Source organism: Chelonoidis abingdonii, chromosome 4 (assembly GCF_003597395.2).
Source record: "Chelonoidis abingdonii isolate Lonesome George chromosome 4, CheloAbing_2.0, whole genome shotgun sequence".
In the NCBI taxonomy this organism is placed as follows: Eukaryota; Metazoa; Chordata; order Testudines; family Testudinidae; genus Chelonoidis; species Chelonoidis abingdonii.
The window spans coordinates 104,330,112-104,354,456 of NC_133772.1; the positions used below are offsets into that span (position 1 = coordinate 104,330,112).

At 37.0% G+C, this 24,345-nt stretch overlaps 1 protein-coding gene across 2 annotated transcripts in view; it reads left to right on the top strand.

Moving 5' to 3' along the window:
• Positions 1-24,345, top strand: part of AKAP6 (A-kinase anchoring protein 6) — a 405,462-nt gene that overhangs the window by 215,178 nt on the left and 165,939 nt on the right. The window contains exons 6-7 of one of the 2 annotated variants that reach the window (XM_032798440.2): positions 18,216-18,312; positions 19,586-19,752. In XM_032798440.2, the coding sequence (XP_032654331.1) occupies positions 18,216-18,312; positions 19,586-19,752 (264 nt within the window). The remainder of the gene's footprint in view (positions 1-18,215; positions 18,313-19,585; positions 19,753-24,345) is intronic. The other variant, XM_032798441.2, reaches the window with a different exon arrangement.

Genomic DNA, 24,345 nt, shown 5'->3' on the forward strand with positions numbered 1-24,345 from the left:
TGAAAGTCAGATGTACTAAAGACACGAGAATAAAGTGGGAGGAAGGGCGGAGAAATAGTGGAAAACAGAATGAGCATAATCCAGAGAAATGTCTTTAGATAATCACGGAGGTTCATTAATTTTTCATCAGAGAATGAGCCCAAGGCTGCAAAATTGGACAGTCATATTTTCTTGTTGAACAACCAAATCTGAAATCTCAGCTGTCTGGTATCAGAATTCCATACTCTTCCCCCTGTCACTCCCATCAATAATGAGTACCTTTCTTACCTGTAAAAAGTGAACAGTTTTGTTCACAGAATGGGCTGTATTTTACCTCTCAGAATTTGCGTAAAACTGCAATGATATCTTAATGATTTTGATGATAATTAATCATCAATTTGCAACCTGTCTTCTATTTTTGAAAAAAAAAATCTTCCTTCAAAATTGTCATTTTCAGGAAAATGCAGATTAGAGAAGTATTAAACATTTGTACACTTTGAAAACAAGATGTAATACAAATGCCCTTGGCTAATCTGCTCCTTTTTTTTGTTTGGTTGTTTTGTTTTGGGTTTTTTGTTTTGTTCAGATTTGGGGGGAGGGGGTGTTTTTTATCTAAAGCTTCCAAAACCTTAACACTGTAAAAGCATCATAAATAACTTTGCCACTTTCATTGCTCATCGCAGCAGGTTTAGATTTTTTTCTCCAATATACTATACTATCTTCAGAATGATGGTACTTAAGAGTTGGAACCATATAGTGGACTATTATCTCTCCCCTCAGTAGAATTCACTGTAGATCATTTAACCTGTTGATAATTTGGCTTTTCTGAACTTATTGCCCTGATCTGGAAAGATAATTTTGTGTCCCTAAACATGTGTCATTTTATGCAGAAGACAATCCACAGAGTATACTAATCAGTTATATAAACTACAAATCTAGGATTCTATGTAGTGCCGTCAACCACAAGGGACTTACTGTGGTAAAACTAAGTAAAGAAAAAGAGAGAAAACATTATTGCAACACCAGGGCGATGCATATGTAGTGGTGTTTGTGTCTATTGCATACCTTATGAAACCTGTTAATGATCTCTGTGTGAGTTTCTGTATTCCTTGGCTAGAAGTGCCTGAACAGAAAAAATGCAACATTTTTCTCTGGACTATAACTTAGGTGCAGGCTAATCAACCAGTTGGAATAGAGCTTTGTAGAATGGCTGCTAGTGAGAAAAGCAGTGATTTCTAAGCTGGTTAGAGTACTGTTTTGGCATCTAGCACCTTTGAATCTTATTTCTGTAATTAAAAGTTAAGTATTTCATAAGGAAATCCAGGTGAGTACTTTGTGATTCACAGACCATGGTAACTTTATTGACCAACGCAGAACTATTACACTTGAAGGACTGGTTTGGAAAAGAGCTAAAATAGCTTCCAGTGTGCATTATATGCGTGTAGAGAACAGGAATTGGCACAAGTTTTTCATATGTTCTGGTGGGAGAATTTGCTCTCCCCATCCTAGTGTCGCAGTCTCCTCTCTCCTCAGCCCCCAACTAAACGAATTGATGCTATAGAAACTGTGAGTCTTGTGAGCTCTGTGAAGGAAAATGGTCTCTTCACTGTTCTGGCTTCCGGTGCTTACCTCAAGGTATTTTACACTGTGAAGGGGAACAGCATCACATTAACTTCTTTGCTAAATTCCCACTAGGTTCAGGAGTTACAAAGCTCCCAAGGGCAACCATTTTTTTTCTATACTTGCTCCTTCCAGAGCTGTAGATACCAAGCCTCCTGTAAGGTGGCTTTGACATTGACTGTTACTGCCAAGGAGAGTTGTTATACCACAGTAGAGCTGGGGCTGTCTTTGGAGGATCCAACATGCATCAGACCTGCCTGGAAGGGAGGAGCTAGACCAGAGAACAGACTGATTAGACCAGCTGGGTAATCTGAATTTCAGATGAGACCTTTCCATAGATCAACCTCTTTTTAAACCCCCTGCTCTGACTGAAGAAAAGAAGAGAATCCATTATAAAGTACAAACTCTACTTTTGAGGTTTCTGAAGTATTCTAGGTTCTGTCTGTAGATATTAGCAAGTACTATTGGGAATAAATCCATGGGTTAGTTGTTTTCTTTTTGAAAATTGTGTTTTGAATAAATCTGTTGTTTTACTAGTTTACAGGGTGACTGGCCCCATTAACAGGTAGTACAAGCCAGTGCACCTGTGAACCCTCATGTGCATCCCAACTGGGGTTAAGAGAAGGCACCAAGACCCTATAAAGACACAGGAAAGGAGTGTGCCTGAGAACTGACTGAGGAGTCAGGAAAAGGAGCAGGTCAGAGCTGCTGGAGATAGAACAGAGAGCTGGTGAGGGATAGTTGGGTGTGGGGAGGAGAGCTGGAAGAGAGAACTATTGATTTGAACTGACCAACGCTGGGGAATCCTGAAGAGCATAAGGTTTGGACAGGGGCCCCAGGGAAAAGGAAAGCTCCAGTTTGGTCAGGGGAAGCCAAGCCCAGAAGCAAGAGGACTGTTGCTGGAAGGTGGATCGCCAGTTGCAGGCATAGGAATCATAGACAACGCCTGGGGAGTGGAACACTGAAGGAAAGGGGCAGTTCTCTGGGTGAAGATTTGGGCAGAGGACTGCAAGAAGAGTCCAGGAACAAGGGGTTGGTCCCCAATGGACATTTCCTGAGTGAGATATGACTGTCAGGGAGAACTGGGGAGTAGAACCTGTTGCAGAGCTTTCTCATGGGAGATCTGACTTGGGAGCTCTGGTGGAAAAGCCATGAGACTGTTCATTCAAGGTGGAGGTCTAGAGAGTGGGACACTGGATCACAGGCAAAGGAACTGAGAATGGAGTGATGGTGGACTCTCGGGTGGGCTACCTGCAAGTGATGTTCCTGCACAGGGGAACAGGAAACTGCTGTACCTATTATATGTTTATTGTGGGAATGGAGAAGGGTTTTACAAGAGTTTTGAGGAACCACTGCATAGGTGCATATGAATAAATTATGTTAAGAAGCAGGCTTTGTATTGGACATTAAGAGACTATGTTCTTTTCATGTCCAGACAAGTAGGGAAACTGAGGCAGGGATCACCTGTCCAACTGCAACCTGCTGTTGGAGGATGCTCCACGTGGAGACTGCCTTATGACTCTGCTGTGTCTCATTCTATATACCCAGGAGTGCTTCAGGATAAAGTGTATTGCTTTTGTAGGGAGAGTAAGGTTATTAAAATGTAATTTCCCCTTATATAGGGAAATGGAGAATGATATATTCCTTGTAATGTGTAGGACATAGGTTTGTTAGGAGAGAAGGTCCAGTACTTATATTAAACACACACAAATTCAGTCTGCTCAGAGTTCTGGAAACCTCTAAATCCCACTGGGCATGCTCAAAGGTAGAGCTGGGTGGAGAAAAGTAATTCCATTTCACGGAGGATTTTTATATTTCAAAATTTGATTTTATAGCTCCATAGATTCCAAGGCCAGAAGGGACCACTGTGATCACTTAGTCTGACTTCTGGTATAACATAGGCCATAGAACTTCCCAAAAATAATTCCGAGAGCATCACTTTAAGAAAAACATCCATTCTTGATTTAAAAATTGACAGTAATTAAGAATCCACCGCTACCCTTGGTAAATTGGTCCAATGACTAATTACCCTCATCATTGTAAATGTATGCCTTATTTCAGTCTGAATTTATCAAGTTTCAACTTTCAGCCACTGGATCACGTTATACCTTTCTCTGCTAGATTGAAGAGCCCATTATTAAATATTTGTTCCCCATGTAGATACTTATAGACTGTAATCAACTCACCCCCACCTCCTCTTCATGAAGATAAGTAGATTGCACTCTTAGAGTCTATCCCTGAAATGCATACTTTCTAATTCTTTTATCATTCTCATGGTTCTTCTCTGAACCCTCTCCAGTTTATCAACATCTTGCTTGGAATATTCTAGCAGCTGTTGCACCAGTGTCAAATATAGAGGTAGAATAACTTCTCTACTCCTGTTTAAGATTCCCCTGTTTATACATCCCAGGATTGTATTAGCTGTTTGATCACTGAGTCACACTGCGAGCACATTTACAGCTGATTATTCATCACAACCCCCAAATCTTTTTCAGAATAACTTCTTTTCAGGGTAGAGTTCCTTCCCATACTCTTTGTTCCTGGATGTATACATTTACCTTTACCTGTATTAAAACACATATTGTTTGCTTCCACCCAGTTTACCAAGTGATCTAGATCACTCTGAATCAGTGACATGTCTTCTTCATTATTTATACTCCCTTGATTTTTTGTGCCATCTATAAACTTTATTAGTGATGATTTTATGGTTTCTTCCAGGTCATTGATAAAAATATCATACGGCCAAAACCTGATCTCTGAGGGACCACACTAGAAACAACCCACTTCCCCATTTACAGTTATGTTTTGAGACCGATCACTTAGCCAGCCTTTAATCCATTTCATGTGTGCCATGTTAATTTTATATTATTTTAGTTTTTTAATCAAAATGTTGTGCGGTACCAAGTCAAACACCTTACAGAAGTCTAATATTATGACCTTTATCAACCAATTCAAAATCGTTGCTATTCAGGATTAAATTAAAAAATTCAATCTGTGAAAGCAGATAGAATCCCAGTGCTTGACAGATGGAGGAAGCTGCAGACCTGGGGTCCCTGACTCCAGGGCAGCTGAAACCCCAAACTGGAAGCCCAGTCAGGCATAGGTGCTGAAACTGGTGGTGTGGCAACACCCCCTGGCCTGAAGTGGCTTCCATCATATACAGGGTTTATGGTTTGATTCACTGGCTTTCAGCATCCCCACTATACAAATTGTTCCAGCACCCCTGTAGTCAGGTAAGGTAACAGACAACCCAGCAGGTTTCTAATAAAACCCTGCCCCAGTTTCATTGAAATCGAAGCATCTCCACAAAATGGTTTGATATTTTCCAAATCAGCAGATTCTGACAAAAATGTTTTACCCAGATTTTTGCAGTCTGCTCTATTCAGAGGCTTGATACAAGTTTTAACATAGTTATTCCCACGCTGCTAACTTTATACTTCTCTGTATATTCTTTGCTCCTCAGTATGAGCTAGTGACTTTGACATGTCTGAAAAACACTGATTTGGGAAAACAATGTTATTTTCTCAATAAACTGCAAAATGCTCTTGTCAGTAATAATCTGTAATATTTAATGTATATTTCTAAATGTATTTATTCTGTCTTTTGGAATTTCAGCATATTGATATGAACATTGTAGCTATAAGCTGTCTTGTAAAGTGAACCAAAATGCATTTAAAAAAAGCAGTCTCTTTGAGATCCCAAAACATTAACAGAATAGATGTATAGGGACACATATTACAAATATTAAATTTTAAAAAAATTTAAAATCTGTTCTTCTGTCCCATACCTGCCAAGACCTCAGGTCAAGCCCTTTAGCGTTCAGTGTTATTTCTCCTACAGGAGATGGATGACATCATTCACAGCTAAAACAATTTAAGCAAGGCAGCTCCTGCCCTGTTTTTGGTGTTAGTAATGTCACCACTGTTGCAGCAGAAATATGGAAACTTGGGGGCATGAACTGAGGTCTTCACTGGTAAAAATCTTTCTGTTCACGTTTTATTATGTGTTTATTTGTCATTTCTAATTCCACACATGCATTCAGTTAATAATTTGGGATCTCAAATAGTTTATTACATTTATTTTGTTAAGAAGGCATTGCAATTCACCTTTTAATTGCATAAGATGTGGAAACAGATTATATCCACTCTCCAAGCTCTCAAATAATTTTAATAGAACTAACATCCTTCAGGGATTGTTCTAAAACCACATAGTATTATTAAGTGCTAATGTGTGTAACGGGATCTGTACATTAGCAAATGTATATGTGAGTAATATACATATGGCTGTTTATCACCTTAGAGACTCCACATCTACAGAGCCTGTTGTGCATCATATATTTGTCTCTGGGATAGAAAAACCTTTTCACGTGAACTGGCCTTTTCTGCACATGTCAGGACAATACAACCTAGGACTTGGTAGTGGTTAAAATGGCCCTTTCAGAATACCATTTCTCCACATGAATGAGGTGCACCTGCAAACATGTGTGATATAAGACAGTCTGGAGAAATATTGTGATAGCACAGCCTGACAGGTCTTCATTTCTACAACTTACCTCAAATTTTCTGAGCAGATCTGAAGGGAGGTAAATTGCAGGGTAAGCACAATCGCTCTTGAACATATCTCCAGAAAACAGTGGGTACTGGCAGAGTGAAGATAATCCAATGTGGAAATCATAACATTTCTTTCCCTGGGTGAACCCCAGGGGACGACTACTATACACCTCACCTCACATGGAACCGTGCAGGGGCTTTAGCAGCTTTTGACATCACTGGGAGCTGGAAGGGAAAAAATATTGGGTATAGGGTGAAGGAAGGTCATCAGAATAAATTGAAACAATACATGACATAATGGTTATGGAGATGCAAAAAAGGTGATGAGAATGTGTCATCCTTGGAATGTTTCATCCTTGTTGCTAGTAATAGATATTCTGCCCTTGGAGAGAGGATAGAGGAGTATCATCAGAAGACCAAGAATAGTCCTAGGGCAGGCAGTAGCCAACCAATGATCTAGTGGTCATTTTCAAAGACAGAAAGGCCAGTTAGGCATCCAATTCCATTGAAAGTCACTGGGAATTGGGCACCTAAACCTGCCTTATGGGCCTTTGAAAATCTTCCTCTCAGAGCGAAAGAGATGGTAGCAAGGAAGTGGCAGCAAATGATACTGAATAATAACTACATAATAAGGTGCTCAAAGGAACAATACCTGAATCCACTGTCTTTTCTAGAGAAATGCATAAGCCAGTTTGGATCCGGTGTGGGGTCCCAAGTCAGACCCAGGAACTTTGAAAAAAGGATATTTGGAATGTATAAGCTGTGAACTATGGGAGGGAGAGACACTGCCCAGAGAATCAGATTGAGAGAGAAAGATTGCAGGGAGGTTTCACTGCAGTGATGTAAGCCTCCCTAAAAGAGGTAAAGAAAGGCCCAGGTTTAGGTAAGTTAGTATGCATTTAAATGGTATTTTAACACTTGTCTCCATATTTGTGATGTTTCTTTAGATAAACAGATCACACATGTTTTGAAAAATCTGTCCTTCGTTACTGCAATTTCATACTGGGTCACAGGCTCCTGGAGAGAAATATATAGCAGGGGCCAAACCTAGCTGGATGTGCTGGAGGTAATGTTCTGGGAAACAGGTAGGGCTGTATTCTGGTGATCCAGTCCAAAAGTAAGGTAACTGGGGGGCTGGCAGAAGTGCAGGTATGGGCCTGTGGCTTGAAAGGTTCCTCATGGAAGAGAGAGAGAATGGGGTCAAAGTGCAGCACAACCCTGGAACCATAACAGTTGGTAAAAGGATTTAGATAAAGCAGTGTGATGCTGTCTCTCATGAAATCGTACTTGAAAAATGAAATGCAAATTGGCTTGGATAGAAACACTGTCATGTGGATGAAATCTGGCTAAAAGACCATGAACAGAGTGGAATAATAAACAGCCACATATAGGTTTCAGGCAAAGTGTCCAGTTGAGGATCTGATGAGATCAGTGTTGATCTTTAATATCTTCACTAATTATCTGGAAAAGGAACTAAGCAACAAGTTTTTGAAATTTGCAGGTGATGCTAAGTTGGGAGGCATTGTGAACAACAGTCAGTACAAAGAAATAACATCTTTGAACCTAGAGAGATTAGAATCACAAACAGAAAATAGACTGAGAATAAGTTTGGGAAACTGTAAACCAATACTTGTGGTGAGCAATCTAAAATGCAGATACTCAGTGGCAAAAAGAAATATTGTAAGATGTAAAACTGGAAGAGATTAGAGATGATAACAGCAAATTTGACATGAGTTTACAGTATGAAATGTTTGCAGAAAAAAAGCCATTATGATTTTGACCTGCATATGCAATGGCATTCCATGATGAAGTAGAGACATAATCATCCCTCTCCATATACAGCTTGAAATTATGCATTCAAATCTTGGTACCACATTGGCAAAAAGATACTGGTAAGCTGAAGAGAATATTTTTTTCTCCTCTCTGTAATCAGGAGACCTGAAAGATTTGACTTATGAGGAAAGTTCAAAATAGCTATCTGGATAAAACTAAGAGGTGACCGAGGGAAAACATAACAGCTTACTAATAGTGGAAGGATTTAAACAAAGTTTGAGACACATTAGGTGTAGTACTCAGGTAATGCAATGAAACTGAGAAAGGGTAAAAGTAGGCAGAATTCAAGAAAATATGACAATGAATCATATTAGGTTGTATAATAGTTTTCCAAAGGAAGAGGTTGAAATTACATCATGTAGGACTTTTAGAATGGAGATGGACTAGAAAATATGCTGCAGGGATCTCTTCTGAATTAGGAAAGGGAGGCTGGATGTTCTATTTTATGGTATTTTTTCATGTCTAACATCCATAATATAAAATTAGTATTTTGTATCCTAAGATTTTGAGGCTAGTAATCTCAATTTGCTTGATGGGGCATGCATAAGATAGACTCATAGAAATAAGAGATGAAAACTACCTATAAGATCATCTAGTCCATTCCCCCCTGGCTTCAGTATAGGATTGTTCCAAGTGGTATATTCTCCAGTGCTTTCTCCAGTCTAGTTTTTAATGTCTCCAGGGATGGAACTTTCACTGTTTCCATTAGGAGATTATTACACAATCTAATAGATCTCACTGTCAGAGAAACTTCCCTGATGTTTAACTTAAATTTTCTTAATTTAATTCCATTAGTCCTAGCTATTATACCCTCTTATACAACCCATACTAAATAAGTTTTCTCTCTCCTTGATGTTCTTACTTGTGAAATACAAATAGACATTTACATTCCTTCTTCCCCTTAATCATCATTTAGCTAATCTTGTTTAGTTCTTGGAATCTTTCCTCTGCCCTTTTAATCATATTTTTTTGTTCTTTATTAAACTCCCACCAGTTTGTCTGTAACTTTCCAGGTGTGCTAGGTGCAATATCAATTCCCAGACAAAAACCATGTTAAAATGGAGTTATGGTTGAGAGTATGTGTGAGTAATATAAGATAAAACATTTCAAGGATGTTGTAATTATCTCATAACAAAGAATTATGAACCCAGATTATTCAGAATTAATATTAAATTTAAAAGAAATCCTGACATGTTAAAACACAGTGCATTGTTAGGGCACCCAAACAACCTTATTTCTGTCCTGTAGTAACACTTTGTAATAACCATGTGATTATTATTATGAAGCTTGAAAGCTTATCTCTCTCATCAACAGAAGTTGGTCCAATAAAAGATATTTCCTCATCCACCTGGCCTCATAATATTCTGGGATCGATGTGGGTACAACAACACTGCATATTATGATGAGAGCATTCTAGTGCTTGGAGTCCCAAATTAGTTTAAATAAATTTTAAAGACACATTACATTTTAATTCCTTTTTATTATGGTTTTACGGGACAAAGAAATATTCAGGATTATATTTATTTTTTGTATTCAGGATTATATTTATCTTTCAGCAGAGGCAAGTGCATGAACTCTTCTCCAAAGAAACTCTAAAAGAACAGTCTTATCTCAAAATGGCTGCCATTTCCCATTGTTCTCCACAGGCTTATGGCCAGAGGTTGCCCTCAGTTAAGTGTGCCCTCTGGCAAAATATTCACTGCCTCCTATCGTTCTCAGTAACCATAAAACCAAGCCACCATTGGGGACAATGATAGTCCAATATTGTTAGGAGGTAGAGAGAAACACTGAGGAACTGGTGGATACAGAGGCCACCTGTGCTAAAAGCACAGAGAGTACAAAAAGTCTCATTGAGTACAAAAGATAATGGCAGCTGATTTGAAAGACGGCGATTCTTTTGGGGATTCTGTGAAGGAAAAATTATTGTTGAGCAGCTGTTGAAGGAGAAACTTTCATTTGTGAAAAATTATGGCAAAATTACCATTACCCTAATGTTTCTTCATATGTAGCCTATGCGCAAGATTTCAGTATTCCATATAGCCCAGTTTTCAAATAATGGCACCTAAACAGGATGTCCAAATCCTGAACCAATCCTAAAACAAGCAAAGATATAGTAGATTAAAAGGGAAAAAAGCCTAGAGATACAAACCAGTGAGCCAAGAGAAAGTTTTTTAAGAAACTATTTCTCTATGCCCAGCCCTTTCTTAAATCTAGACTTTTATGAAACCCATTCTAGAAGTTCCTTCATAAGAGCAAGTTTGAACAAGCACTGACAATATTTAATTTACTGTTTACTTAAAACAGGCTTGTGCTGAATAGTTTGTAATCATGCACTTCACAAGAGATGCACCATGCATATGCCTCACATAGCAAAAGAGCACCTAAAGGACCTAAGAGTAGGTTGGGTAATTTCATGTAATTGAAGCTGAGTATAGATGCAGCTGGATGTGGCACTGTTTCAAGATGATGTGGATTCGTTTGATAGGAAAATTGGAAAAGATGAGGTATTCTTCATTAGGAAGAGGAAAAATAGACTTGCTGCCCTAGAAAAGATTCATTTAACATAACGCACCAGATATTACAATACAGCTTGATTTTCAGGTGCACCTATTAACCAGTAATAATGTTAAACTGAAGATGTAAAATATGATGAATAAAGATGGGCCAAAACTTCTGGGGTTTGATTTGCAACTTTGTAGTTGTGCAAAATTCAGATTTTACTGATGTATTTTTCAAGGCACAAATGCTGTGAAAATGCATGAAATTCAGCAAAAATTAAATTTATACTAGCATATTGGCCTCAAGTAGAAGGGGCCACACACTCACAGGTAGGTATAAATGCAAAGAACAGCAAAGAAAACTGTCAGCTTGATATAGTGAGGTGCCAGTTTTGGAACTTCAACTATGTAAAATATTTATTTGTTACAAATGTTAATTACTGTAACTACAGCACACAAATAAACAGGAAAGATTGGTAACTGTAATCGATAATCCCTACAACAGCAAGTCCACCGCTGTTTTTATATATGTCAGTGGCTCTCAACTTTTCCAGACTACTGTACCCCTTGCCGGAGGCTGATTTGTCTTGTGTGTTCCCCAAGTTGTACCTCACTTAGAAACTACTTGCTTACAAAATCAGAAATAAAAATAAAAAGGGTCACAGCGCGCTATTACTGAAAAATGGCTTACTTTCTCATTTTTACCATGTAATTACAAAATAAATCAGTTGTAATATTAATATTGTACTTACATTTCAGTGTGTAGTATATAGAGCAGTATAAACAAATCATGGTATGAAATTTTAGTTTGTACTGATTTCGCTAGTGCTTTTGATGCAGCCTGTTGTAAAACTAGGCAAATATCTAGGTGAGCTGATGTACCCCCTGGAAGACCTCTATGTACCTCCAGGGTTATGTGTAGCTCTGGTTGAGAACCACAGATATACATGACTTGTGAAAAATATGATTGTGATACAGCTGAAGGTGACATCAGCAATACATACATTAGATGCATTTAACTGTGTAGACTAGCATTTCACCATTATAAAGACAAAATTGGACCAGACATGGGGAAAGTTTAAAAAAAAAAAAAAAGAGATTCTCTCACTTCTTAGATATTTTCCAGTTTTATTGTGTTTATATAAAATATAACTTCCGAAGAGTTTGACCTAGGAACTCCAAATTTGTTTTATTCTTCTCTGGTAAGGGGTGATGCACTGGAGGGCAGAAAAGATAAATAATTGTTAAAGCAATTTTCATGTGAATTTTAAACAATGTAGTGTTCTAAAGAAACCATATGCCAAAACACTGGCCTGACACAGGCTTATTAAACAACACATTAGCGCCAGGCCAGCATACTTTTTTTTGTTTGTTTTTTATAGTCCACACCAAACAGAAATATCTCGCAAAGTGTCTAGATAAGAGACCAGGGAGTCTGCATCAAATTTCCTTAAAAGCTCCTTGCTCATACTTTCCCCATCAAAAGATCCCCAGTGTCTAGGAAATTGCAAAGGTCTGTGAACCTAGAGACTTCATGTTCTAGTCCCGTCTTTTCCACTGACTGGCCTGAATAACAATTCCCAAATATTTATTGGAGCCTCACACCACCCATGTAAACACAGATAAATATCATAATCTCAATTTAACACATGAGGAAAAAGACACATAAGATCACGTGACTTGCCTAAACTTACAGGATAATGTAAGAATCTAAACCAGATTTTCTACACCTGCAGCTCCCATTGACTTCAATTGGAGATGTGGGAGCTCAGCATCTTTGAAAATAATTCCCTGCATCTCGTCATATGCAGTTGCCTAATCCATTAGATTGTAATGCTTCTGAATCAGTATAGTGAAGATAATGGTACCTACATACCTGCATGTAGCTATAAACATACTAAAACCCACATATTTTCAGATTTCACCTGTGGAATGTGAAATTTGTGTTTCCAGATTAATAAAACATGGCACAGAGGACCACAGTCCCTTTCCTAGCAAGTCAAAACCTCTCTGTATCGCAGTGTCCTCTTCTGTAAAATGAGGATATGGAGGAAAATGGGGAAATTGCTTGATAGAGGCACGCTGGGGATTAGTTTGTGACTGTGGACATCTTAAATTTGTAAAAGCTATTATATTTGTACTGTTGATATGTAGAATGTAGTAAATGTATACTATGGTATGTACATACACACATCCCTCTGTCTCACTACGCTTTGCTATCAAACAATAACTTTGTATTTGGAGGTGCATAGAGCTTTTGAATACAGTGTGGGTTATGTATGTTTTTAATTCATGATATGTCCAAACATGTATTTCTCAGTGAATTGTGTGTGTCTGGGGAAAAAAAATAGTAGCCAAGTGTGCCTGCAATGTGTACACAGATACAATTTGGTTTAACTGATATGTCAGTGTAAATTTAAAACACTGGGTTTTTTAATTTTCTTGATCAATGACGACATGAGCCTGTGGGGAGGTGGGAGGAGGTTGAGTCATACATTGGGCTGGATTCTCATCCCAGAAAAGTGAATGGAATTTTATCATTAATTTTTTATACCAGTGGGATCAGTCCCATTTAGGGTGACCAGACAGCAAGTGTGAAAAATTGGGATGGGGTAGGTGGTAATAGAAGCCTATATAAGAAAAAGACCCCAAAATCAGGACATCTGGTCATCCTAGTCCCATTGTTCCTGAGTCAGTCAATTCTCAGGGCAATGATAATGTGTGATAGTTAAGGGTATCTGGGTGAGCTTGAGTGTTCATACCCATGTGATAAATCTTTTGTTTTTAACTTTAAAAAGGAACCTTAACTTAAAACGTTTAGACTATGGTTTGCATAGTGTTTTGGAGAAAACCACAAGATTCACATAAACATTTCTTTCTCTCTTGTTTTGAATCTTAACTGTAGTTCATTGTAGTTATCCCTGAGAATGTAGCACTTTCAATACCAGAGCACACTCAGTCCTGCTTTTTGGCCTTGGTCAAGAAATTCAGTACATGACATTCATTGTCACTTATTTTGAAGAAACAGCTACCACATATGGATGTGCAAGCTCTGTAACTGACCTTCACAGCTATTTGGCAAACTGCTTATTGGAAGGAAGATTCCAGCATTATGCACTTATACCACATTCTGAAGATATTTCTTTTGTATAATAGGATATCCTGTGAACTGTTCACATTTGGACTGTAAGAGTAAAGTAAAGCTGAGCAGTTCTATGCAAAATGAATTGTGAGTGAGAACCTATACAATACAAATTAAAGTAACTTCAGGGCAACAGAGAAAATTATTCAAACTCACCAACATGTTATAAAAATCCAGTGTAACTATAAAATATGGCTTCCAGAAAACTAGTGACATACAGCAGTGCATTTCTGTGCACTCATCCTGCTAGTAAGGGTTAGGACCCTTCATAAAGCTGCTTCTGTTCTGCTGACTCATTGTGACAAGTGCTGCTCCATAATTGAAAACAAGCGAAGTGGGAGTAGTTCTCTGGAAGGAAACCGGGTCCTTGGACTGAGGAAGTCCTGGAGGGACAGCCAAATTCAGTCTGAAATATATTTGTGGTGGTGTTTCTGAGAGCCCAGAAAAGCTCCTGGGAAAGGTGAGAGTTTGCACACAAAGACAGAGTTTGTGTGTGCTGAGAATGGGCTGGGGTTCAGTCTATTCATACAGGTTAGTCTGTGTCAGACTGATCTATGGAACCTTTCCCCAGGTAGTGCTCTGGAACGAGCAATTTCCCAGGCAAAAAATAATTTTCCCTATTTGGATTTTAATAGTAATATTAAAATATTTTTAGCTATTAAAGGACACATCATTCAAAAGAATTTTTGAAAAGCTATACTTTGCGTATTTTAACAGCAGGCCTTTAGTTTCTGGATGAGTTTGCATAGCCAGCTGTATTAGCGATGGAGAAGTCAAATCCTAACAGTTTGCAATGGCTGTTTACATGGATGCTAAATAGAGAATGCAACCTTTGGGTTTAAAATGGCAACTCTCTTTTGTGAAGAGTTGGTAAATACATTTTAAATAATGCTTTCCGTCTTGGTGGATAAAAATCAAGTTTTGTTTTGTTTTTTTAAATCACAAATATCAGATTTTTTTTAAATTAAATAGGTTTATCTTAAAAAAGAAACACATTTAAAATTGAAATTAAGGACTAAAACATATTTTAATCTATTAAAATCACCTAAATTAAATAAAATTAATATTCAAGCAGTATATGTTTACTGTCAATGTTTTAAAGAAAGTAGAACCAATGAACGGATGGAAGTCACTGGTTAAGCATTTGGAACCAGGGTTTGTTGAAGTGCTAAACCAGTTCTTGACAGCAGTAGCCTCTTTAACAGGTGCAGAGAGAATATTTTCTTCATTTCAGTTTATCCAACTAGTTCAGTCCAATGACTAGTTCATTCAAATGTGAGGGACTGATTAGGAGTTGAAAAAGCAAGAAACCTTGTTTTTCTTTTCCAAGTTATGAAGAAAAACTGGGTGAGAGAGGATAAAATCTGATAATTCCATAATCTTGAAGGACATGGTGACCAGAAATAATCAGTTCAATTCACTAAGTACCGATAATATTTTCTTTGTTTAATAAATCAGTTAGTTTTAAGTGCAAAACATGTTTTGATAAACTTTTTTTCTTATTTATCCAGCATATTTAAGGTAGTTTTATTTAACTAATAAAAAATCAAAATGCTGGTTTTGTGCATCCAAACAGAATATGACACAAATCATGAGTAAAAAATGTAATCATCTAGTAAATAAGAAATGTGTCATTAACCATTTTCTAACATAATAAAAAAGTAAAAAATGAAGAATCAGAATAAATGTAAATTAAGCTGTATTACAGCTTAAATATAATCAATATACTCTATCTTCTGGGATAGCAAAAAGATGTACTAAATTTAGTGTGCAATCTGTATTCACTTGTAAAACAACATGTTTTAATGGTTACCAACTAGATAATCAACCTTTCTTTAGGGAAAAAACCTAAAAACTATACGTAATCAATTTTAATCTCATTTTTTATTTAAATCAGACTTTCCTGTTTGTTCATTTAAATCATAATTAACATTAGTGATTTAAATTATTTTGATTTAAATCTATCCACTCTGGTTTCCAGTCATTCTTTTGGCAGGGCCAATTATTTAAGTTGTGTAAGCCTCACTTCATTTATTATGTAACTATGCGGTATTTTCATAGTTTTGCAAATTATTTGCCGATTACCAGGCAAGCTATACTTGTGTTAACACTGAAATAATCATGTATTCAGTATTGCCCTCTTATTATATAGTACTTAAGTTTAATTAAATGGTGAACAGTTGTATAAGTAAAGAATATTCATGTGACATTTGTACACAATAAGAGTTTTCTATCTATTATTAAGTATTTCATGTACTTGTATCATTCCCTATTTAGTATACCTTCAGGTTTTTTTATCAGGCCCACAATGCCTGTTTAGTTTTACTAGATCGAGGTTTCCTGAGAATAAAAGCATTCTTAAATGCAGAATGGTTTAATGCAAGATGTTTTTTCAGGAAGCTGCTTCTAATGTTTAGAATTTTAAATTTCCCTCTTTTCCTTCAAACTGTGCTGCTATGCAGGCAACAGTTCTTCTCAGTCGAACAAAACAACAACAGTAATATTATGAAGGCACCAATTGCAGCTGAGTTAAGGATAAGCTGAGTTTAATACTTCAATCAGGGATTTAACCTCTGTTGTGTATGAACAACATTGTGTATCTTTCCTAAAATTGCAGCACATACTCTTTAAGTATAGAATGAATTTTCTGCAAGTTTCCAAGTAAATCCATTAATTATTTATTTTTTTAAATAAATTTTAAAAATGGTCTTTTAAGAAATTAAGCATAGTATCAGACCTCCATTTTTGTTTGTTTGCATGTTCCCTAATAATCAGACATAATTGAACAACACAGATTCTTCCAACTTCCCATATAATTAAAACATACGCTATCTCTGGAAGCTGGAGTCTTGTCCTCTATTTGAATGCTTAAGTCCTGTTTGTATGCAGGAGCATTCTATGCATCAATATAGGATGTTTTCCTAGAGAGAGCAGTATTCTATGTAACCACACTTGATCAACAAACTTTACCAAACCTCAACAAATCAAATAAAAACTATGTTCTCTTATTACAGCTTGCTATGTTTCTCCCAACTCCTTTCCCCTGCTTTCTGCCAGTGGCAGCATTTGTCTCATGGAGGCCCCCTGCAAAGCTCAATTCTGGGGCCCCAGCTTTTGCAGAGGACACCATTTTGCTCTACAAAATGGCATCCTCCATGCAGCACGACCTCACATGCATTGTGTGCAAGATCACACCACATGGAAAACGCCATTTTGTAGAACAAAGTTGCATTCTCCAGACAGGTAGAGTGTGTTCTGGCTCCCCTGCATTGTTCATTTTGCATAGAACTGTGTTTGTCACCAGGAAAAAGTAACTGAGTCACTGTCCCTTCTCACTGCCTTGAGGACCCCTGCAATTGTATGAACTGTAGGTATCTAATGTCCGCCAATGCTTTATCCTAAGGCCCAACTGCACTGTTCCCTGTCACACCATACAATTCAATTTGCTATAGTTGGGTTTAATAGGGATTGGTGACCGGAAGGAACTGCTCTGTTCTACTTGCAAATGTTTGCTTTGTTTCCCTCAGAAAGGAAGCTTAGATATTTTGTGGTGCCTGATAGTTAATTAGCAGGATTTGGAGCAATTGAGGGCAGTTGGTGGAGAAACTGAAGTACAGTTGGGCACATGCACAGTTCAGTCTAATATCTACAAACGAACTCTTTCCCAGATGGAGAATGACCCTTTCATCCAGAGGGCCATGTACTTATTGTTCTCACTCTTCACACAACTCCCACGGATGACAGTAAGAACTGCCTGTGGGACTGAGGGCCTCATATGAATTATGATTAAATATTCCAAGTATTTCCCTCTTCCTTTGTTTTTTTTTTCTGAACAGTTTGGATAAGAAATTATAAATTATAGTTTAAACTTACCTAATGGAAATATCAAAGTGGCATATCATGCCTGTTGATGAAAGGGTAACTCCTGCTTCCAGATCATCTTTATGTTAACAGCTTAGAGTATAATTTGCAGAATAAAATGTAATTAATTTCTTCAAAGCAAATGTGATAATTAGAGACTCATTGTAAAATAATAATGCTAGTTAACAATACTAATGCCCAAAAGATTAAAAACATTTGTTTTATCAATTAAAGAAGAAGGTACCTGATGCAGCATGATTTGTTGTTTGAAAGGGGGGATGGGAGTTAAGTCAGAACCACAATATTAATGGATTTGTATGGGTGGGGATAAGGCTAATATATTCAGTGTTGTACATTTTTATGGTTTTATAAATAGTAGTATTAGCAACATTTCAGAGGAAGTATGAGAGAGCGCTTATATGTGATGGCATAAATTCTGTGTTTTTTATAGAACACTGTTATTCCAGATGCAGCCTACAGGATGTGACTTTTCATAAAACCTAATGAATTTCTAGATTTGTCAGCTATTTTTAACACAGATGCACTTTGCTAATCTCATGGAAATATTTTGATCCCAGATCTAAAATATCAATAGCTTTTAATATGGCAAGTTTGTTTGGCTATTTTGTGAATGGGGCTGTGGGTCTTGATAAAAAGTAGCAAGTAATTTTGTACAGGTTTTATGTTTAGCTGTTTCCCCAACATTTGATGCTCATATTTTTTTCCTTGCAGAGTTTTAAGTTGAATGTAGATAGCCACTGTGCTTTAAAAGAAGCTGTGGTAGAAGAAGGATGTCAACTTCTTGAGCTTATTGTATCTCACAAATCAGGTAAATCTTTCTGAAATATTGCAAGTCTTTATGTCTCCAGACTATTAAAGAATGAAGAAGCATTGCTGTAAATTACTGCATATATTCACTTCCTTATGTATTATTAATATTTACATTATCAGATTGACCTTCAAGATTTATAAATGTTTCATATACTGCTTACAATGCTGTGATACTTATAAAATGAAATACTACCTCAACTAGTCTGTTCATTTTATTTTGGTCTTGCTGCTCAGCTGAGTTTCAATTGAAATCAAATCACTGAAAACTTCACACTGACATGTTCTTTCATATAGGTGCTATGGAAATAACATTAAGATAATGAATTAGGGTTTTTATATATATATATATATAATATTCTGCACAGGTAATTGCATTGGTAAAGGTGTGGGAGGGTTCTTTTTCTATTTTTTTTGTTTGTTACTTACATACACTAATTCTGACCTCAACTTTAATTTATTAGCAAAATACTTTAAAAATAGTTATTTCCCTTGATTATTCTTGTCTTTTTCTGCAAAGGACTTAAATCTGGGTGCATAATTATATAATATTTTAGATGTTAGCATGACTAGCTTAATAGTAGGGTTTTAATCAGCATACTTCACTACTGGGGATTGATGTCTTAATTTTGGCCCACTTTCATCCAATTTGCAGTTGTCCTTTTGTTTACATTTTTTTGGTCATTATAGCGGTTGTTCCACAATCTACACCTACTTTCTGAGAACCACAGACAGAATTTCTTTAATACAAAATCTATGGTAAATCAGTGCGTTACTGGTATAATTCCCAGGGGGTGGAGGTCTCAAAGCTGTACACTGAGATAAAATGTGTATGTTGCAGTATGTTTAGAAAATAATAATTTAAACCACAGAAAATATACAAAGGAGTGCGAGGGATAAAATATTACATCCTGGCTAGGAAGTTATTGAATGTTTAGAGCCAGGGAAGAGAGAGCTAGAGGGGGGAGTTTCCTGGGCTTTCCCCACTACATATAAATCACTGGTTCTTTGACATTTTATTTTCCTTTAAATTCTGAGCTGAGGTATAATTAAAACGTAACATTCTGGCTCATTGTGGGCTAAAAGAGATGCTATGACCATATAGTGTTTTTAATAGTATGAATACAATAGTTCCTGGCCTCATTGTCTGAGTATACTGAAATATTTGCTGTGTGTTTTCTTTTAAATTTCCTGATAACCCATTGTATAAAGACTATTATTTAAAGATGTAGGCGAGTTTACAACTTTCATTTTTTTTCCTCCTTATTTTGGAGAAGGACTGAAGGACATGCTGCAAATGATTGCAAGTCAGTGGAAGGAACTACAGAGGCAAATCAAACGACAACACAGCTGGATTCTTAGGGCTCTGGATATCATCAAAACAGAGATACTGGCTACTGATGTGTCTGCAGAGGATGAGGAAGGGACTGGGAGCCCCAAGGTAAGTGGCTTGAAGTTTGCCTTATTTCCTCTTATTTCCGTCTTCTTTTGAACTAGGCACCACTGAAGTTTTCTTTCTACCCTAAGGCTTTTTCATTTCTACTGGGTAAACTTTGTCTTTTCTTATAAACAAAATGAAATTACTTACTCTGAAACAATAAAAAAAGCTTAAAACTTTCAAGTTTTCCAAGAAGTCTTCTTTCACAGTGTGTAAGGGACTGCAAAGGGGCAGGAAAGGGACATAAAACATTTAGTAAACAAAACATAAAGCATCTTTAACATGAATAATCAGAACGGTTTTAAATTGTTTTGTTGCAACTATAAATCACTATAATCAGTGCAATCACTCAGCTCTGACATCCATTAGCCGCTTGGTTACAGCAAATTAACAAAGAAGAGAGAAAGTGATTCATTATCTCATTCCTGTTAATGACTATCAGATGCATTGCCTAATTAGAGGATGGCCGTTGTAGTGGGAAGAAGGTCGTATGCTTTGCCACAAATCTTTTTGCTCTGGTTTAAGCCTGCCATAATAGTGCATGCATTGAAAACAACATGTATTTCAAAAACAAAGTATTGACATCTGTAGTCATTTGGTGTGCATAGGATGACCAGATGTCCCGATTTTATAGGGACAGTCCTGATTTTGGGGTCTCTTTCTTATATAGGCTCCTATTACTTCCTACCCCATCCCGATTTTTCACACGTGCTGTCTGGTCATCCTAGGTGTGCACTAGTTATCCAGGATGGCTATGCTATTTACCAGTTGCCCAATGTGATACTTGCAAGAGTAGTTTAAACAACACAAACTCATCCAAATCATGCCACAGATTGAGTGGTGTTATCAACAACAAAAATGGATTTATTTTTGGAGCCACATTGATTCTTCTATTTGGAATTTGCAGATAAGTCCAGTAACTTCAGCACGTAGGCATATGGGAGACTCTAATTTATAAAAACATTCAAGGTTCCTGCTTCCAGAGATGTTTTATAAATTAGTTTCTCTGATTCTCATGCTAGGGGAACAAGTTGTGGTGGTGTTTGCCGTTTTCTAAGGACCACTCTGTGAAATGGTGTTTGGTGTCACCTGTGAATTAAGTTAAATGTCCAGCTCCTATTATCTGGCCATAACAGTGAACTCTGGGAAGGATGTTAGAGATGGTGAAGGAGTCATCAAGAATAACAGTGTAACGAGAGCAAATGAACAAACCTATATACCTAGACTCAAACTGATCTAATATCCTGAGTCACTGACTTGGTTAGAAGAGCTCCAATGTCATATGGCCTTTTCTATGGTAGTGGGCAGTGGAGCAAAACTTGATTTTGTGATTCAGTCCATTAAAATACACAAACTAACTAAGAGTTAAAAGTTTTCACCTTCCGTAATATGACTGTGTACTGGATAATATTCCTATATATGTTTCACTGCATTATCTCTGAACAGATTGATACATCCATGGTCAAAGTCTAAATGCTTAACCAAAATTAAAATGTAAGAAAAATTGTTTGAAAATTCTGCTTAATTTTACTACAGAGAATCTCAGTCTAGAGGGATAGAGTTAAAATACTTCATTGGGAGAATCGGAGGCCTAACTTAAAATGACCAAGTATCCTGAATTATTTTTATGGCAAAGTAACAGTTCTTTCCCACCTTGTGGGAAATGGAAAACTCAGAGAAATTCTTCCTTATAGGTGGTCCCCCCCACCATTAAAAACAAACAAAAAACACCGCTGTAAAGACACTAGCTGGAGGCTGTTTCTTACATTGTCACCACTGCATAGGATGTGACCTTGTAATGGATAACAGGCAAATACTGTGGTGAAATGCACATCTCTAAATAGTTCTGATCATCTAACGCTTTGGGCTGAAAGATTAATTAAAAATAAAATATAATGGGTAATATAACTCTAGGTTTCAGTTTACATTTACTTCAGAAACCATGGGGAACCTGAAAAGCATAATAGAGAATCTAAGGAATATATCTAGGGGGTATTTTTCTTTTTTACCTTGTTTGAGAGACTGCAGGAAAGGAGCTGGTCTTTGAAATTCTTCCTATTTCTGTTTCTTTACAGATTTCTAAGACTCTAGGAAACTTTTCCCCTAGGACTTTTAAAAAGTGTTTTCCCAGTACTATGGCATCTTTTATAGAAGCAAACAGAGAGAGAGAAGGAAAGAGGGAAACTGCTGTTGTAGAAACATATCTTCAGCACTCACATTCAGGAATTCGATTTTGCTTATGAGATTATCTATTGTATTGTATGGAAGTTTTGTAATAGTTTATAACCTGAAATACAGCTTTGGTATATTCAATTCTGAATACTGTGGAGGACTTGAGGGATTTCAAACCTAACTTCTTACAGTGCAGTGCATTCTCTCTCTGACCTTTTTACCATGGAAATAAAAACTAAAAACAGGAAAGGAATATTTAAAGCACACTTACAAATGTGTTGAAGTCTCTAACATTAACCAGGGTCCTTACTGGTAATTGGTAGTTTGTGATTTTTAGAATAACCATACAACTAGTGTATCAAGCATACGTTTGAGTATATTTTTTGTTTTTTATCCATAGAGAAGTACATTTAAAGAAAAACAGAATCACCACATATTTTTCAGTTTAAGAAGTTTCATTGTGCGATGTTACTACTGATAAATGTAACACACAATTCATCTGTTCTAATTCAGGCTATTAGACATATAAAGTAATAATAGTTTTTCGCCTCCTGATTGAAGCTGCTTTTAGAAGTATACTAAAGTAATTATAAGTGATGGGTGTATGTTTATATTTATTTGTTTTCCCACACTGGGAAATGTCTGAGATGCCTGCTTTTTAACTGGCCTTCTTTAAGTTCCTGTGAGTTCCATCATATTTTCAGCAGAGAGGACTAGATAGGACTTACATTGGTGCAGTGTTGCACCACAGTCAACAAGAGGGATTATTTTTGAGCAATAACATATGAAGTACTTTCTCCCCTACTGACTGTGTGACTACTTCAGAAATCTGAAAAAATTCAAGGGTTATGGTAGATAATTAGTAGAACATGAGCTCGCAGTATGATGCTGTGCCCAAAAGGGCTAATGCAATCTTCAGATGTATAAACAGGGGAATCTCAAGTCAAGAGAGGTTATTTTACCTCCGTATTTGGCACTGATGCAACTGTTGCTAGAATATTGTGTCCAGTTTTGGTGTCCACAGTTCAAGAAGGTTGTTGTTAAATTGCACAGCATTCAGAGAAGAACCACAAGAATAATGAAACATGCCTTATAGTGATAGACACAATGAGTTCTATCTACTTAGGTTAACAAAGAGAAGGTTAAAGGGTGACTTCATCACAGTCTAGGAGTTCCTACATGGGGAACGAATATTTGATCATGAGGTTTTCAGTGTAGCAGAGAAAAGTATGACAAGATCCAGTGGCGAAAAGTTGGAAGCTAGATAAATTCAGACTGATAATAAGGTGTACATTTTTAACAGTGAGCGTAGTTAACTATTGGAACAATTTACCAAGAGTCATGATGAATTCTACATTACTGGAAATCTTTAAATCAAGATTGGATTTTTTTAAAGATATGCACTAGTTCATATTATTTTGGGGCAGTTCTGTGGCTTGTGTTATACAGAAGGTCAGACTAGATGATCATATTAGTCCCTTCTCACCTTGGAATTTACAAGTGTAAACACTCCCCTGTTACGTATTTATTTTAATTCTGCTCCTGGATGGAATTTCATTATCTGCTGAAGTGTCTAGTAGATTGTAATTATCTTCTTTGAAAAGAGGATACAAATCCTAATACTACTCACTGATAACGGATATTTCCCTTTTGCCTGAGAGGTAGAAGACTATATTCTTAAAAAAGGTTGTCAGTTCTGTTCCCAATACTTTATAGGTTCAGTAAACCAATGTTTATGATGTCTATATGTGTGTGTAGCCAGTGATTGCTAGGACTCAAATTTTTGTCTCCTGCATAGTAATACAGAGCAAAACCATTGGAAGCAATGGACTAGGTAAGGTAGTCATTTAAACAGATGTAGGATGTAGCATACTCCAGGAATATATCTGTTGTCTTCACTTTTAAAGATGTTTCTCTTCAGAATTAATAATTAATATAATTAATTTTTAATTTCCATTTTTTTAAAAAAGCAAAACACATAAAAGTTAAGTTCTTATGAGAAATCCGCCTGATCATGAACCATTTCAGATAGTTAAAATGTTGAGACTTATCTCATTTTTCTTAGCAATAGAAATATGCAGTCTTGTGAGAACTGTCTAATCCAGTGGTTTCCAAACTGCAGCTCGTGACCTAGTACTGGCCCACCCCAAACCCCTGCCCCAGCCCTGAGCCCCCTCCGGCAGCCCAAACCCCTCATCCTCAGCCCCACCTCAGAGCCTGCACCCCCAGCCCAGAGCCCTGACCCCCTTCCACACCTTGAACCCCTCATTCCTGGCCTCACCCTGCAGCCTTCACCCATGCACCCCAACCCTCTGCACCACCCTGAGCCCCTCCCATACCCCCAAACTCCTCATCCCCAGTTCCGTTGGGTTACAGGAATCAAAAATTTTCTTCAACTGGGTTGACAGAAATAAAGTTTGAAAA